Source organism: Coturnix japonica, chromosome 10 (assembly GCF_001577835.2).
Source record: "Coturnix japonica isolate 7356 chromosome 10, Coturnix japonica 2.1, whole genome shotgun sequence".
Taxonomy (NCBI): Eukaryota; Metazoa; Chordata; class Aves; order Galliformes; family Phasianidae; genus Coturnix; species Coturnix japonica.
In genome coordinates, this window is record NC_029525.1 from 356824 (window position 1) to 370490 (window position 13667).

General features: G+C 50.3%; 1 protein-coding gene across 11 annotated transcripts in view; it reads left to right on the forward strand.

The window, feature by feature from the left end:
• Nucleotides 1-13667, forward strand: part of LOC107318636 (mucosa-associated lymphoid tissue lymphoma translocation protein 1-like) — a 24401-nt gene continuing 10734 nt past the window's right edge. For 4 of the 11 annotated variants that reach the window (XR_004308517.1, XM_015872726.2, XM_015872722.2 and 1 more), the window contains exons 1-9: nucleotides 671-964; nucleotides 1122-1210; nucleotides 1960-2078; nucleotides 2379-2532; nucleotides 3197-3417; nucleotides 4670-4766; nucleotides 7578-7604; nucleotides 8406-8609; nucleotides 13300-13477. Coding sequence is in view for 10 of the 11 variants with exons in the window: in XM_015872726.2 (XP_015728212.1) it covers nucleotides 1201-1210; nucleotides 1960-2078; nucleotides 2379-2532; nucleotides 3197-3417; nucleotides 4670-4766; nucleotides 7578-7604; nucleotides 8406-8609; nucleotides 13300-13477 (1010 nt within the window). In the remaining variant the exon portion in view is untranslated. Of the gene's footprint in view, nucleotides 115-658; nucleotides 965-1121; nucleotides 1211-1959; nucleotides 2079-2378; nucleotides 2533-3196; nucleotides 3418-4669; nucleotides 4767-7577; nucleotides 7605-8405; nucleotides 8610-13299; nucleotides 13478-13667 lie in introns of those variants that run through there. The other 7 variants (XM_015872717.2, XM_015872721.2, XM_032446828.1 and 4 more) reach the window with 6 other exon arrangements.

Consider the following 13667-nt stretch of genomic DNA (forward strand, 5'->3'; position numbering starts at 1 on the left):
AGGTTGTCACCACCTCGTGCTGGGGCTCACCTCACTACTCCCAGCTAAGGAAAAGGGGACGACACAGCTGGGGCTCCACCATGAGCCTTGGAGCTTCAGCCCCGCAGACAAGAGGTGAGCAATGAAGGATGGAAGGAAGGGCGGCATCATGGGGGTGGGGAGGAGGGTGGCTGTGGGGTTGGGGATGAGAGCAAGGGTGGTCGTGGGGATGGGCAGGGGCACCCACAGGGATACTGGTGAGGACTTGTATGGGTGTGAGAATGAGGATTCTCACAGGGATGTGGTGAGGTCACCCGTAGAGATAGCAGTGAGGATGCTTACAAGCATGGGGATGAGGATGGCTGTGGGGACGAGGTGAGGACAGCTGTGAGGATGGAGAGATGACCCTCGAGGGGATGAGGCACGGACACCCATAGGGACAGTGCTCAGTACAGCTGAGGATGCCGATGGGGATGTGGGAAGCGCAGCAATGCAGACAGAGGCCGCCGGTGGGGCCGGGTCTGAGGCTGCCACTGTGTCCGCGGTGCAGACACCCGTAGGCGCTGGGCCGAGGCCGCTCCGAGCAGCGGCTGGCGCAGACACGCCGTGTCCCCGCGGAGCAGGCCCTGCCCGGCCGCACGGGCGGCTCGAACCCCGGGCGGAGCCGCTGTCGGAGCGGGGCGACGGGGCGGGTCCGGCGGCGCGGAAGTGCTGCGCTGAGCGCCGGCGGGGCTTTCCCCGGGCGGTGGAGCCGGCGGCAGGTGAGTGCGGGCTCCGTCCCCGGGCCCGAAGGGAGACGTCCGAGCGGCCCCGGGAACAAGCCGGAAGAGCTCGGGGCCCGCGGCGGGCCGAGCCCCGGTGAGCGCCTCCGCCTCTTCGCAGGGCCTGCGGGCTCACGGAGAGCCGGAGCCCGGCGCTGCCCCCCGAGGACGGCGGCTCCCCGCAGGCGACCATGGCGGCCCGCAGTCGCCTCCTCCACCGCCAGGTGAGAGCCCCGCACCGCGGCCAGGCCCGGCCCGGGGCAGCCGCCGAGGGAGCGGGGAGGAAGGGAGGGAGGGCGGCTTGGGCTCCGCCGCGCTGCCCGGGGCCTGGGCGGGTCGGGGACTCCTCACGACCCCCGGCCGCTACTTTATCCTCTGCAGGTGCTCGGCGGGGCCAGGAGCCGCCGGCTGAGGGCGGCCGGGGAGAGCGAGACACGGCGACCGGAGCGCCGGTAGAGCGATGCAGACAGGTGAGCGGGGCGGACTCATTGGTCCTCGCGGTGTTCTCGCGGCTCGGCGGTTCTCGGTGAGCCGGGCAGGAGGGGGAGCCTGCAGCATCGGCAGCGGTGATGCTCAGAAGGAGCAAGAGCGACCCGACCCGATTGGGGATGTATGTGCTCGTCCCAATGTACTCGGCACTAGAGAGGCCGTATCTCCAGTGCCGTGTTCAGTGTTGGTCACCTCGCAGCCAGAAAGACATCGAGGTCCTCCAGTGTATCCAGAGAAGGGCAATGGAACAGTGAGGTGTCTGGAGCACAAGTATTATGGGGAGCGGCTCAGGGGGCTGGGATGGGTCGGTCTGGAGAGAAGGAGGGTCAGGAGAGACCGCACCACTCTCTATAACACTCTGATAGGAGGCTGTGGTGAGGTGGGGGGTTGGCCTCTGCTCCCAGGTGAGAGGATAAAAGGTGATGGCCTTAGATTGCACCAGGGGAGGGTCAGGTTGGATATTAGGGAGAATTTATTCTCTGAAAGAGCAGTGGTGCATTGGAACAGGCTGCTGGGGGAGGTGGTGGAGTCACCATCCCTGGAGGTGTACAGAAACCATGGAAATGTAATACTTAGGGACATGGTTTAGTGGGCGATATTGGTGGTAAGTGGATGGTTGGACTAGAACTGGATCTCTGAGGTCTTTTCCAACCTTAATGATTCTCTGATTGTGTGACCCATTCAGTGCCACCCTTACTTGTGTTGAAAACCCACACCTGTTTCCCAACAGCCATTGTGATCACCGAGCAGCCAGTCTCTGTCTCCGTTCCTGTTGGCTACACCTTCACTCTGCGCTGCAGAGCTGAGGCCCGCACCTCCCTGCAGTACCAGTGGTTTTGTCAGTGCCAGGTAATGATGTGAGCAGGGCTGACTTTCCTTGTTGCACTGGGCCAGCTCCATGTCAAGCAGTGAGGGGAGCTGGCCCTCTGTGAGCAGTGTGGGTGGGCTGAGGGAGGCTGGAAAAAAATAGAAGAGATGTGATAATACAGATGTGCTTGCCAAGGGTTTCCACTGGTTTGTTCTCCCTTGTGAGGAGGTAACACAACCAGGGATTCTAGCTTTTCCTGCCTTTAAAGGGGCTTGCTGGTGCCTTCTGCTACCAGCAGTGATGGGGGGACTTGCTGCCCACTGCCTGTGTTTTCCTTGTAGTCTGTCCGCCACCAGATTCCTGGTGCCACCAAGCAAGATTTGCCCATCACTGCACAGCAGACCCAACTCTACACCTGCAGAATTAATGACCTCTACAGAAATGTGGTCTTCTCTGACTGGGTGAAGGTGGAGGTTCATCCATGTGCTGGCAGAGGTACGAACACATCTTCTGGTGTTGCTCTTCTCTCTGCTTTGCACAGACATTACTGGATATCACACTAGAGATTCTGGGGCATTGTATCCTCCAAGCTCAGGTCATTATATGGGAGTGATACGGGTCTAAGCAAAACCACCGTGTCTGTGCTCCAGGTATTTCAGATCCCTGTCAGGATCCTGGTAATCCCAGCTGTATTTATGCTCTTGCTGTGCTGACCTCTCACTGTGGGTTTACCAGAGGGAGGTTATACTGGGTGTTTGCTGCTTGGTGTTTGCACAGGGCAGAGGGACTGGATGAAACAGGCTGTTTTTTTCATAGCTGGGCAAGGTGACTTAGGGTGTGCCTGACCTCAGAATGTTGGCTGCACCCTTAGCAGGAAAGAGTGGACATCGACAGGAGTCAAGGCACATTTGGGGGAAGCAAGAGGGCAGTGTTTTGTTGTGTCATATACTGTCGTGGTTATTGCTTTCAAGGATTCCCTGCTCCTGGGGCAGAAAGGTGCATTGGTGACACTGTGAGCACATCCTGTGGAATGGCATCTCTTGGTGTGGGTGGAAAAAGTTGACTTCTCTGTCAAAGCACACAGGCTGTACAGAAAAAAAAGCAATATTGTTTTCTGTCCTTATGGAGGGAGTACTGATTCCTTGCCTCTGTCTCACAGAACTGCTCCCTCAGCTCTGGCAAGGAGAACCAGTCATCATCCTCAACCCCACTGAGCAAAAGGTGGAAGTTGGGAAACCACTACAGCTGCAGTGTGCTGCCATTGGGGTCCCAGCCCCCAGCTACCAGTGGTACCAAAACGGGAACCTGCTGGAACACCAGAAGAAAAAGAAACTCTGGGTAACATTATGTTGGGATGGTTCAGAAACTTTGGCTACTGAGGTGGGTGATGGGAGAAGCCCATTGGGATGGTGTGTATGGGAGAGCTTCAGAAGCCTTGGAGAGACTGCTGAATATTTTATGCTGTTGTCGTTCTCAATGTGAGGATGACACAGTCCTTTGGTCTAGCTGTTATCTGTGTGCAGAGGTTCAGGAGTGCTTTGATCTGTGTGATCAGGTGAATGCCAGCTTAAAGCTGTCTCTCCTTGTCTGTCTCCCTCTCTCTTCTGCCCCAGAGAAACAGTCTTGTGCTCAGCCATTTCCTTGCACTGCACAGATTCCCCCTTGTTACTTTGATAGCCCTGACTGAAGGACTAGGGTTGAAGAGGGAATACATTTTATTGGCTTCCTTAAAAGCTGTGGATGTTTCTCCGGGAAGTAAGAGATTCACAGATGTGCCATTGTTAAGGGCTCTCAGCAGGCCTCTCATTCCTTCTTGTAGAGGCACAAGAAGAGCTTATTGTAGGCATATGCAAGGTGTTGTGGGCATGGAGTGATGAAGCTGCGGGAATGGTGTGTGCCTGCAGGGAAGCTAGAAGGAAAAGCAGTTATTCACAGCAGGAGAGAGTCAGAGAGTCAGCAAAAGGTCTGATTTTATGGTGGTTCATTGGCTGAGCATAAGTCAGCACTGTCTTCTTGTTGCAAAAAGGGCAGATTTCTTCCTGGGATGTCACTTGAAGGGCAATAAAGACAAGAGATCCAAGCTCTTCTCAGATGGTGTTATGAGGCACAATGGTCTCAAACAGCACTTTTCCCAGGGAAGCTCAGCCTGACAACTAGGAAAAGATTCTTCTTTTTATGGGGGGTGGATGTTGTAACAGTGGAGTGTGGACCCACAGAGGCAGTGAGATCTCTGTTATCAGAGATTTTCAAGACCTGTCTTGACAAAGCTGCAGCTGACTTGACAGGTGTGGCTTTAGTTCCTCTCTGAGCAGGAGGCTGGGCTGGAGAACCACAGAAGTCTTTGCCAGCCAGCGCTGCTGGGGTGCTTGACCTCCTTCAGGAGGGTTGGATACAGATGGGAAACATACTACACGATAGAAATCTAGAACATGTCACCTAGGAGGAAAATTGGGAACCTGCTGGTGTTGGCAGTGTGCTGTCCTGCTTGTGTGGCTCTCAGGGGCAGAGTATGGCTGTGACACAGTTTCAGGGCTGGTGGATAAAGAAAGGAGAGCATTTGGGCAGAGCACTTTTGCTCTTTAGAAGAAAACTGTCACCATAAATAATGTAATTTAACTTTTGATCTGTCTAGATCACCCACACCAAAGTCAGTGACTCTGGCACGTACCTCTGCTGTGCCTCCAACAGCTGTGGAGAGCACTGGACCAGCGCAGTGGACATACGCATTGGTAAGCAGAGCTAAACCATGTCTGCTTTGCAGCAAATCATCTTCTAGCATGAAAAGGAATGTGACAATTTTAGTGAACTTGCATGGAAATACCAGGCTGGTAGATGAAGTGCTGAGATGTTATCTTAGGGCTCACTTTCTGCATGGGGAAACAGGGCTCAGGGTTGTGGGATTAGGAGAGCTAGAATGCACAGCCTTCCACAGCTTGAACAGACTTGGTAACAAGAGAAAAAGAAAGACACTGGTTCTAAAGAGCGCTTCTGCAGGGAGCCAAATGTGAGAATGGAGCGGGGTTCTCAGAGTTGCAGGAGTGTCCTGGTAGTCCTGCAGCAGGTGTCATGGGAACAGCCTGCAGAGCACAAATTCACACTCTGGATATACTGGATGATCTCAGCAGAGCTACATGTGCACCCCTGAGCTGGGGACACAGGAATCAGTCAGCACTGTGATAATTCTGGGAAGGTTCAGGTCCATCGGGCTGGCAGCCCAGGGCTGATTCTGTGTGTGCTGTGCAACCTGATGGGTCCTGGGCAGAAGATGGATCTCAGGAGCATTGGGCACACTCTGCCTCCGGTGTGACGGCTGCTTTGGCCATGTGCCTTTGTGGTGCTGTGAGACGAGAATAGCTTTGTGGGCTCTTTACTCCACCTAGAGAATTTTCTATGCCATAAGCTTTTCATCTGGAGTTTTTCAATGGCATTAAAATTTCTCCAGGGTGCAAAATGGTCCCATGTAATCTGAGAGCCTTGTGTATTCTCCTTGCCCCTTTGCAACTTGCAAAGCAGTGCCCTGGAGTAACAGACAGCATGAACAGACGGGGTCAGTTTCCAGATGTTATGGCAGGACAGCTTTAAAATGAGACAAGCAGCTCTGTCAGAAAAAAGACAAACAGGTTTGTTCTGGTGGCTTTCCAGGCATTCCTGGAGCACCTAGGCTGTCACAAACCCATGGGGCCGGATGGGATCCACTTGAGGGTGCTGAGGGAGCTGTTGGAAGTGCTCATAAAGCTGCTTTGGACCATCTATCAGCAATCCTGGCCAACAGGGGAGGTCCCAGGAGACAGGAGACTGCCAGTGTGACTCCCATCTACAAGAAGGGTTGGAAAGAGGATCTGGGGAACTCCAGGCCTGTCAGCCTGTCCTCGGTAAGGGGAAGGTCATGGAGCAGATTGTATTGAACGTGATCACTCAGCATGTGCAGGCCTGAAGTGTGATAATCCAGGTTGGGAGAAGTGTTGATGTGTGTGAGGGCAAGAAGGCCCTCCAGAGGGATCTGGGCAGGCTGTATTGAGGGCCATTGCTGAGGCCAACGGGATGAAGTTTAACGAGACCACGTACCAGGTCCTGCACCTTGGTTACAACAAGCCCATGCATCGCTACAGGCTTGGGGCTGAGTGGCTGGCAAGCTGTGCCATGTGAACATGAGCCAGTGGGGTGCCCAGGTGGGCAAGAAGGCAAATGGCATCTTGGCTTGTATCAGGAATAGCGCAGCCAGCAGGAAGAGGGAGGTGATTGTCCCTCTGTACTTGGCACCGGTGAGGCTGCATCCCTAGTGCTGTGTTCATATTTGGGCACCTCACTGCCAGAAAGATATTGAGGTCCTGAAGTGTGTCCAGAGAAGAGTAATGGAGTGAGGTGTCTGGAGCACAAGTGTTACGCGGAGCAGCTGAGGGAGCTGGGATGGGTCAGTCTGGAGAGGAGGAGGCTCAGGGGAGGCCTTATCACTCCCTACAACACCCTGAAAGGAGGTTGAGATCAGCCTCTTTTCCTGGGTAACAGCAATAGGATGAGAAGTAATGGCCTTTAATTACACCAGGGAAGGCTCATGTTGGAAAAATGGAAAAAATTCTTAGTGTGCTGCTCAGGGAGGTGGCGGAGCCACCATCCCTGGAGGTGTTCAGAACATGGTTTAGTGGGCATGGTGATAATGGATCCACAGTTACACTAAATGATACTAGAGGTCTTTTCCAACCCTAAAGATTCTGTGATTCTTTAATTTGCGGTACAGTCATTGCCGTGTATTCAGATGATGAAGGTCTTCCAGATTTATGCAATTAAAATACGCCCTTACTTTTTTTTTCCATTTCAAGCCTGTAGAGTTTCAGGGTTTTCACTGAGCTGGATGGTTTTTATGGTAATGATGATTTTCTGAGGCTTCATGCTGGGTATGCTTAGGGGTGGGCTTCCTGCATGGATACCCTGCTGCTCTTCAGTAGGGCAGCTGATGGAGTTCACAGATGTGTGCTCCATGTTTGGTTTGGCCTTTTTGAGCTGGAACAGCTGAAATTCAGGAGAAGGCAAACTAGGGTGTTGAAGATGGTGGGACTGTGATACACCAAAAGCAAACAGTTGGCTTCCTTCCTGCTTGTAGGGAGTAGCTCTCTATTTTGAAGCTTATGTTGACCGAGTTTCTTTGTGGAGTCATTCTGTTTCCCCTGCCTGGCCTTTCTCCCAGCTCTGCTTTCCAGCCACTTGCACATAGTCATTCTCCTCTCCTGCATCCCCTGGCCTTCATCCCCAACCACTTGCTGTCCCACTTCACTGCCAAAGTGGGATTTCAGATACATCCCAAAGGCCCACGCAGACAGGCTCCTTGAATGAGCAGACTGTGGAGTTAACAAGGAAGTGGCAAAAAACTTGATTGAGGAGCAGCTTGTTTTACTTCTGCAGTTGCAGAAGGGAAGCAAATGCATGTGTGATCCAAGTTTGCATTGCCAGGGGCAATGGGAGCAGGTTCCAGATCTGCCATGGGAGCTGGCACTGGAATGCTGCATGCTGGGCACTGACTTACCATTCCCCTCTTTCTTTTCCAGGCACCTGTCGCTCTGAGAAGTTTTTTGGTGAGTACTGTCTTCTCTTCTTGAGAAATTATTCCCTTAATTAAAAGTCAAGCTCCAAAGTGGATGGGAGGGGACGGCATTGATGTGTTTTTCCTGCTCAGGACATTTCAAGCTTTTATGGCCATGCTGCCACAGGCTCTACTGGCTCTTTGCTTTCGGGATCTGATCTGTGAGGCACAGGACGAGTCTCGGCCCGTGCCAGGACCTCATCTGTCTCACCCAGTGGAGTAAGATTAATCCCTAATGAGTAACCCAACCTTAGCCTCCATGCCAGCCAAATGACAATGAAGTCTGCTTTGCACAACACCTTTTCCTTCTTTGAAATACCTCCTTGTGCCGGGTCAAAGCACAGCCGCTGAAACCCACTAATCTGCTTTTCCCACGGGGGTAGCTGGGGGTTAAAATGAAAGCAGAAGATGGAGTTTCCTTCCTTCAGCCCCTTGGGGAAAGGTACTTCTGAAACTAGCTCAGAGCTTTCCTCTGCCAGGCACCACCAGTATGTGAGACAGACATGACAGGACCTGTGCCAGAAATCCACAGTAGTGCTGATTCTCTTCTGCTCCTGGAGCTTTGCTTCCCCAGTGGAAACTTTTCAGGTCTTTCTTTCAAAATGATGCCTTGTGTATTTTATTCAAGTGTTGAAAAAGCTGAGGGCTTTCTGGAGGGTGCTTCAGGCTCGTGGCAGGTTTAACCTTCCTTCCTAAAAGTGAGAAAGGATTTCCCCTGTCCTCATGCCAACCAAAGGAAGTTAGATCTTGCCGTCTGCTGAACACTTACAACTTTGTCACTTGTTTCTGTTAGCTACAGGCAAACTAGCACTTTTAGTGGGCAACAACCGTTACCAGCATCATCCAAACCTGATGGCTCCCATCACAGATGTGTTTGAGCTGAGTCTTCTTCTGAAGCAGCTGGGCTTCCAAGTTGTCTCTCTCCTGGACCTGAACAAGGCTGAGATGGTGGCAGCAGTCAGTCGGTTCCTGCAGCTCCTGGAGAAAGGAGTCTATGGTAAGGCAGCAGTTTATGTACCAGTGGCAGCAGTCAGAGAAAGGGAGGAGCAGAGATTTGGCAATTTTCCTAACAGCTATTGTATTAAAATAACAAAAATAAATTAGGGGCTCCGCTAACCCGCTTTTCTTTATGTGGGTTGGGGTATCCCCGCTGCGCAGTCTGCAGTAGTGCCAAGCTTGGCAGAAATCCCAGCTAAACACAAGGTTACATGTAGTCAAAATAGGTTTTTCTCCATCATGTGGCTAACCTCTGACTTGATTAGCATGGTTTTGTGCTGGGGTTTAGGGAAGCCAGTGCTTCTGATGGTGAAAGGGAGAGGGTGTTGAAATTCTTCCTTAGATGACAACGTTTAGGAGGTTAGTTGTGGATGCCCCATGCACTCTTTTGTCAGGGCAGGATCTCTGATTGGCTACAGCTGGCCAAGATTTGCTTCTTTCTCATTCCTGATGTTTGAGCTGCTGATGGGCTTTTTGCAGAAGTACATATTCCCAGCTGCAGACAGGTGGCTTTTGGGGTTTAACTTCCACAGGAAGTGTTCCGTAAACACAAAACCAAAGGGTGGATCTTGTGGGTCTTAAAGCAGGTGTTCAGATTTTTGCGGTGGAAGTAGCTTCCTTGGGGTTTCTGGGATTCTTCCAGCTTGATGGATACCCCAAAAGCACCTGGCAGATGTTTTTTGGTTTTTGTTTTCATGCTTTGAAACCTCAACATGAGGCACAGCCTGCTTTGAGCAGTGCTTATCTTCACCACCCTCTCAGCTAAGTGGCGTACTAAGGGAGTAAGGCAACAAGTCAACACAGGGCCAATTTTAGTGCTTACTGTGAGGTTAGGAGTTGTGCAATGGATAGGGATGAGGCCCCAAGTGAAACACTGCAAAGATCCCTGATTCCCAGAGGCGCTGACTCACCCAGGGAGGCTGAGTTAGCAGGGAAAGGCAGCAGGCAGTGCTTGCTGCTCCAGCCCCATATCATTTGACGACAGCGTATTCTAGTGAGTTCACCTGCAGATTCTTTTTCTGGTTGCTCTCTGAAATCCCTTTGCATCTCAGGTTTTTTCTCTTCTGGGCGAGAGAATTCCCTGGGGAGCTGCTGTGCTTTTCCACATCTGTGTAAGGCACGGCCGCTCTGCCTTGTATGTGTAGTGCCTTGAAGACCAAATGGTGGGTTTTTTTTTCTGCATGGTAATTCCCCTGTTTTCATAAGCAGTGGGGAGGAAGAAGATTAGGAAATGGCAAACCTTTCATGCTCTCATGCCTTATTTAAACTTCTAGTACTTTTCTGCTTTTGTGGCCATTGATCCTTCCTGGCAAAATTGGTTTTGTGCACTGGCAAGGAAAACATAAACAGCTGAGCTACTGAACCTTGATAAGCCTCAAGTGTTTGCTTGGCATAGCCTGCCTCAAATAGTGGTTTTCTTTACAGCTTTCTGAGCTGAGCAGTCTGTTATTTGGAGGCAGTGAACCTTGGCATGGGCCATTCCCAGCACTGTGATCAAGTGGAAGATGTTTGCTGTCATTGTGTGGCATCCAGACTTAGGGTGGGGTATTCAGTCTGTCTGCCTGCTGATTGCCTTGGGTCTTCCGAATGATGCTGCCTCTCACTGTGATGCATCTTCTAGCAATTTTTCACCTGTTTTCTTTGCATGAGATTGAAAGAACCAGGTGAAGTGCAAATCCTTGAAATTAACTTGCTTTTTTAATAGAAATGCATGTTTAGAGGAAGCCAACAACTCCTTCTAAACACTGTATATCCATGTTTTCAAGGCAGTAGCTCCAGGAACACGTAAAGCTAACTGAGAGATTCAGTTTTGACATAACTCACACAGATGGTGGTGAGACAGCAGCTTGTTGCCTCATGTCTTATGATCTTTGCTGATGAAGGGAGTTGGGCTTTGTTGTCTTCCATCTCTGCCCCTTCTTCTTTTAGGCCCCGGAGCCCATCAGCTCAGTAGCTTCTACTGGCCTTTTTCTTACTTCTTGAACTGAAGCCCCTAAAACTGGATGTATGACCTAAGTGGAGTCTCCTTAGGGTTAATGGCAGTGCTGACAACTTCCCTTGCTATGCCAGTCCTGTGTCTCCTAAGGTAGCTGTGTTCCCAGGTGCTGGCTTATCTTTAGCACGGTGGCTGCTGTGTTTCCTCTTCCTTATCTCTAACGTTACTGTTCAACCAGTGCTCAGCCCCAGTCAAAATGTTGCCTGGTGTTACCTGTCCCAGTGCAGGACTTCGTGCTTTTTGTTATTCAGCCTCATCACAGGTTTCTCAAGCCCAGAGCAAAAAAAAGGTTTCATTTCAGGCAGAATGGTATTGCATGTGTGGATGTTTGAGGTGATCCAAGGGCTTCCAGGGCTGCAGTGGTTCATCTGACTGCTTTTCCTACAGCTTTCCTCTTACAAAAGGTGCAATGCACTTTGAAGGCCCCAAACATTCCCTGAATAATCTCATTATACGGCCCTCAGACAAACAAGAAATCTCCCCAGCTGTTATTTCAAGTATCCTAAAAAGTCCCGAGTCAAAAATGGCAGAAATGCAACAAAAGCAAAAACTTACAAGTGAAATAGTAGGAATATGCCGTCATGCATTAATTAAGCTGCGTGTTGACATTTCCTGTACTATAAGCAGTGCCTGGAGCTTCCCCTTTTTAATTTGGTACTCGGAAGCTTGTCTATGATCAGCAGTTTTTGACTCACAAGATGTGGGCAGAGTGTTGAAATGGAACTCGGAAAAAAAAACACCAAAACGCCATTTCCCCTCTGGGCAAAATGTTGACATTCCTGTTCAGGAAGAGCCATTCAATCCAGAAGAGATTTGCAGCAGAGTTGTTCAGTTCCATGTGAAGTTCCTGTCTTTCTCTCTGAACTCAAGTCACTGTGGCTTAAATAGCACAGGGAGCATTCAAAGGTACAAAACGAGGCCCCCAAAGTTAGGAAATTTGATAATTTAATGATTCTTTGTGAGTTTTTCTGTAATATTTCAGTTCTTTCCAAGTGTCAGTGATGCTGTTATTATGTATAGGATGCCATTGCCTCCATTTTAAATACAGAAACGGGGTCAGAGAGACGAAAGCCAGAAGATTTGATGATCTTCTAGGTCTTTTCCAACCTTTATAATTCTGTGATTCTGTGAAGTGCTTGACTGCTTTAGGATCTAAACCTGAAAGACCTGTATCTGATTTTTCCACAGTTCTTCCCATTTTATACTCTTTTATATTCTCAGAGGAGGCTTTTGTGGCTTTGATTTGCTAGTTACGAAACTTTCTTGTGCAAACCTGAATCCTCTGTTTCTGGCTGTTGATCCCTAAGAAGAGGAACCCAAAGCTCATGGGCGCCTGTGAAAACAGCCATTTGAGTAACTTTCCATTGTCCCTTGAGAACGGAAGCTCAAGATGACTTTAGGCTTCATTTACTATGAGGTCATGGTTTCACTCCATGGGATGAGGTCATGCTTTCCGTCCTTCAGCTCCTGCCTCATTCACTGCGTTCCTTCCAGCAGCAGAGATCAAAGTGAGTTTCTTGCAAACTACGGGGGCAGGAAGAGCAGAAGAAAATTAATAAGAGATTGTTCAATGAAACATGGGTTTTGGCAGTGGATCTAACTGAAGAATTTCTTCTACTTTTGCCTCGTAGCCACTTGTTCCCATTTCTGACCTCTCATTCTTCTCTGTAGCTCTGTTGCAGTAGTGCAACTGCTCGCATTGCCTCACAGAGCTATTTTTAACAGATTTCACTTCCCCAAGTTGTCTTTCAGCAGCATCCCCTGGGCAATTCTATCAGTGCTGGGAAACCAACACACAGCTTCCTTTTGGAAAGCTACAGCCCACCTAGGGATCCTTGTGCAGAAGGGAAAACCCTTCAGTGAACATGTGTAGGCGTTGGAAAAGCACCAGCTTTGGTCATGCCGTGCTTGTCTGTGCTGGCTTTCCAGCGTGGATGTCCCCACATTGCTGTCTCTTGTGAAGTTAGAATCCACTGTTACGTTTCTTGCGCTCCAAATCAAAATTGACATTGGTTGTTGGACTTGCCACCAACACTTGGATGAATGTCTCTTCTCCCACCTTACAGGGCTGGTATCTGTTTTGAGATTTTGAAGCACATGTTCTGGACATCTTTCATCTCTCTCTGTTTTTCTCAATCCCACTGTCTCATAGATGTATAAATACTAGCAGACCTTTGTAACCCGGAGAATATTTCCCACCATCTGAGCCTCTGTGAGTCTGTTCTGAACTAGGAAGCTGAGAAGCTTCTTCTTTAAAAGGTTGTTAAAGTGTTGTTGGTCAGGGCAAAATGCTTTATCTGTTGTCACATTCTTGCAAGGAGATCACCTTTTAGCCAAATATTTGTTCAAAGGTGGTATTCAGCCTGGCAGATGCCAAGCCTGGATATTGTTTCACAAATGATTATGTGTTAGCAAACCTATAAACCTGGTGGCTTTGGTGTCTCTTAAGGAGCTTCTGGAAACCACAGGTACAATGGAGCCTGTCAGGGCTTCTGCCTGCTCCACTGAAGGGCATGGATTTGAAAAAGTCAAATTATTGAGGTCAGGGTAGCTCAATTTGTCTGCCTGGAAGTGCTCCTAGTGTAAGTGTCCCAGCCCAGTATCCCTACAGGGCAGGAGGTGGGAGATAGTCATGGAGAACTGGCTGCAGACCTGCAAGCTTGCATGACTCATTCTCTCCTCTCCGTGTTCCCAGCTATATTCTACTATGCCGGACACGGGTATGAACATTTGGGGAGGAACTACATGGTCCCTGTTGATGCTCCACAACTCTATGCCCCTGAGAACTGCATCAGCGTGCAGAGGATCCTTCAGAAGATGCAGCAGCAGCAGACAGCCCTGAACCTGATCCTGCTGGACACCTGCAGGAAATGGTAGGTGCTCTTCTCCCTTCCTCACCGGGACATGCAGAGTGTGGCATTTCAAGGGGCTGGGGAAGTGGCTGCCAGCTTCACCCTCCCTTCAGCACTGGGTTCCTGCACAACTACGTGAGATGTTCTTACGGATTTTCAAGGGCACACACATCCTCTGTTGCACTGCCAAGGTCTCTGTGAGAGGTTATGC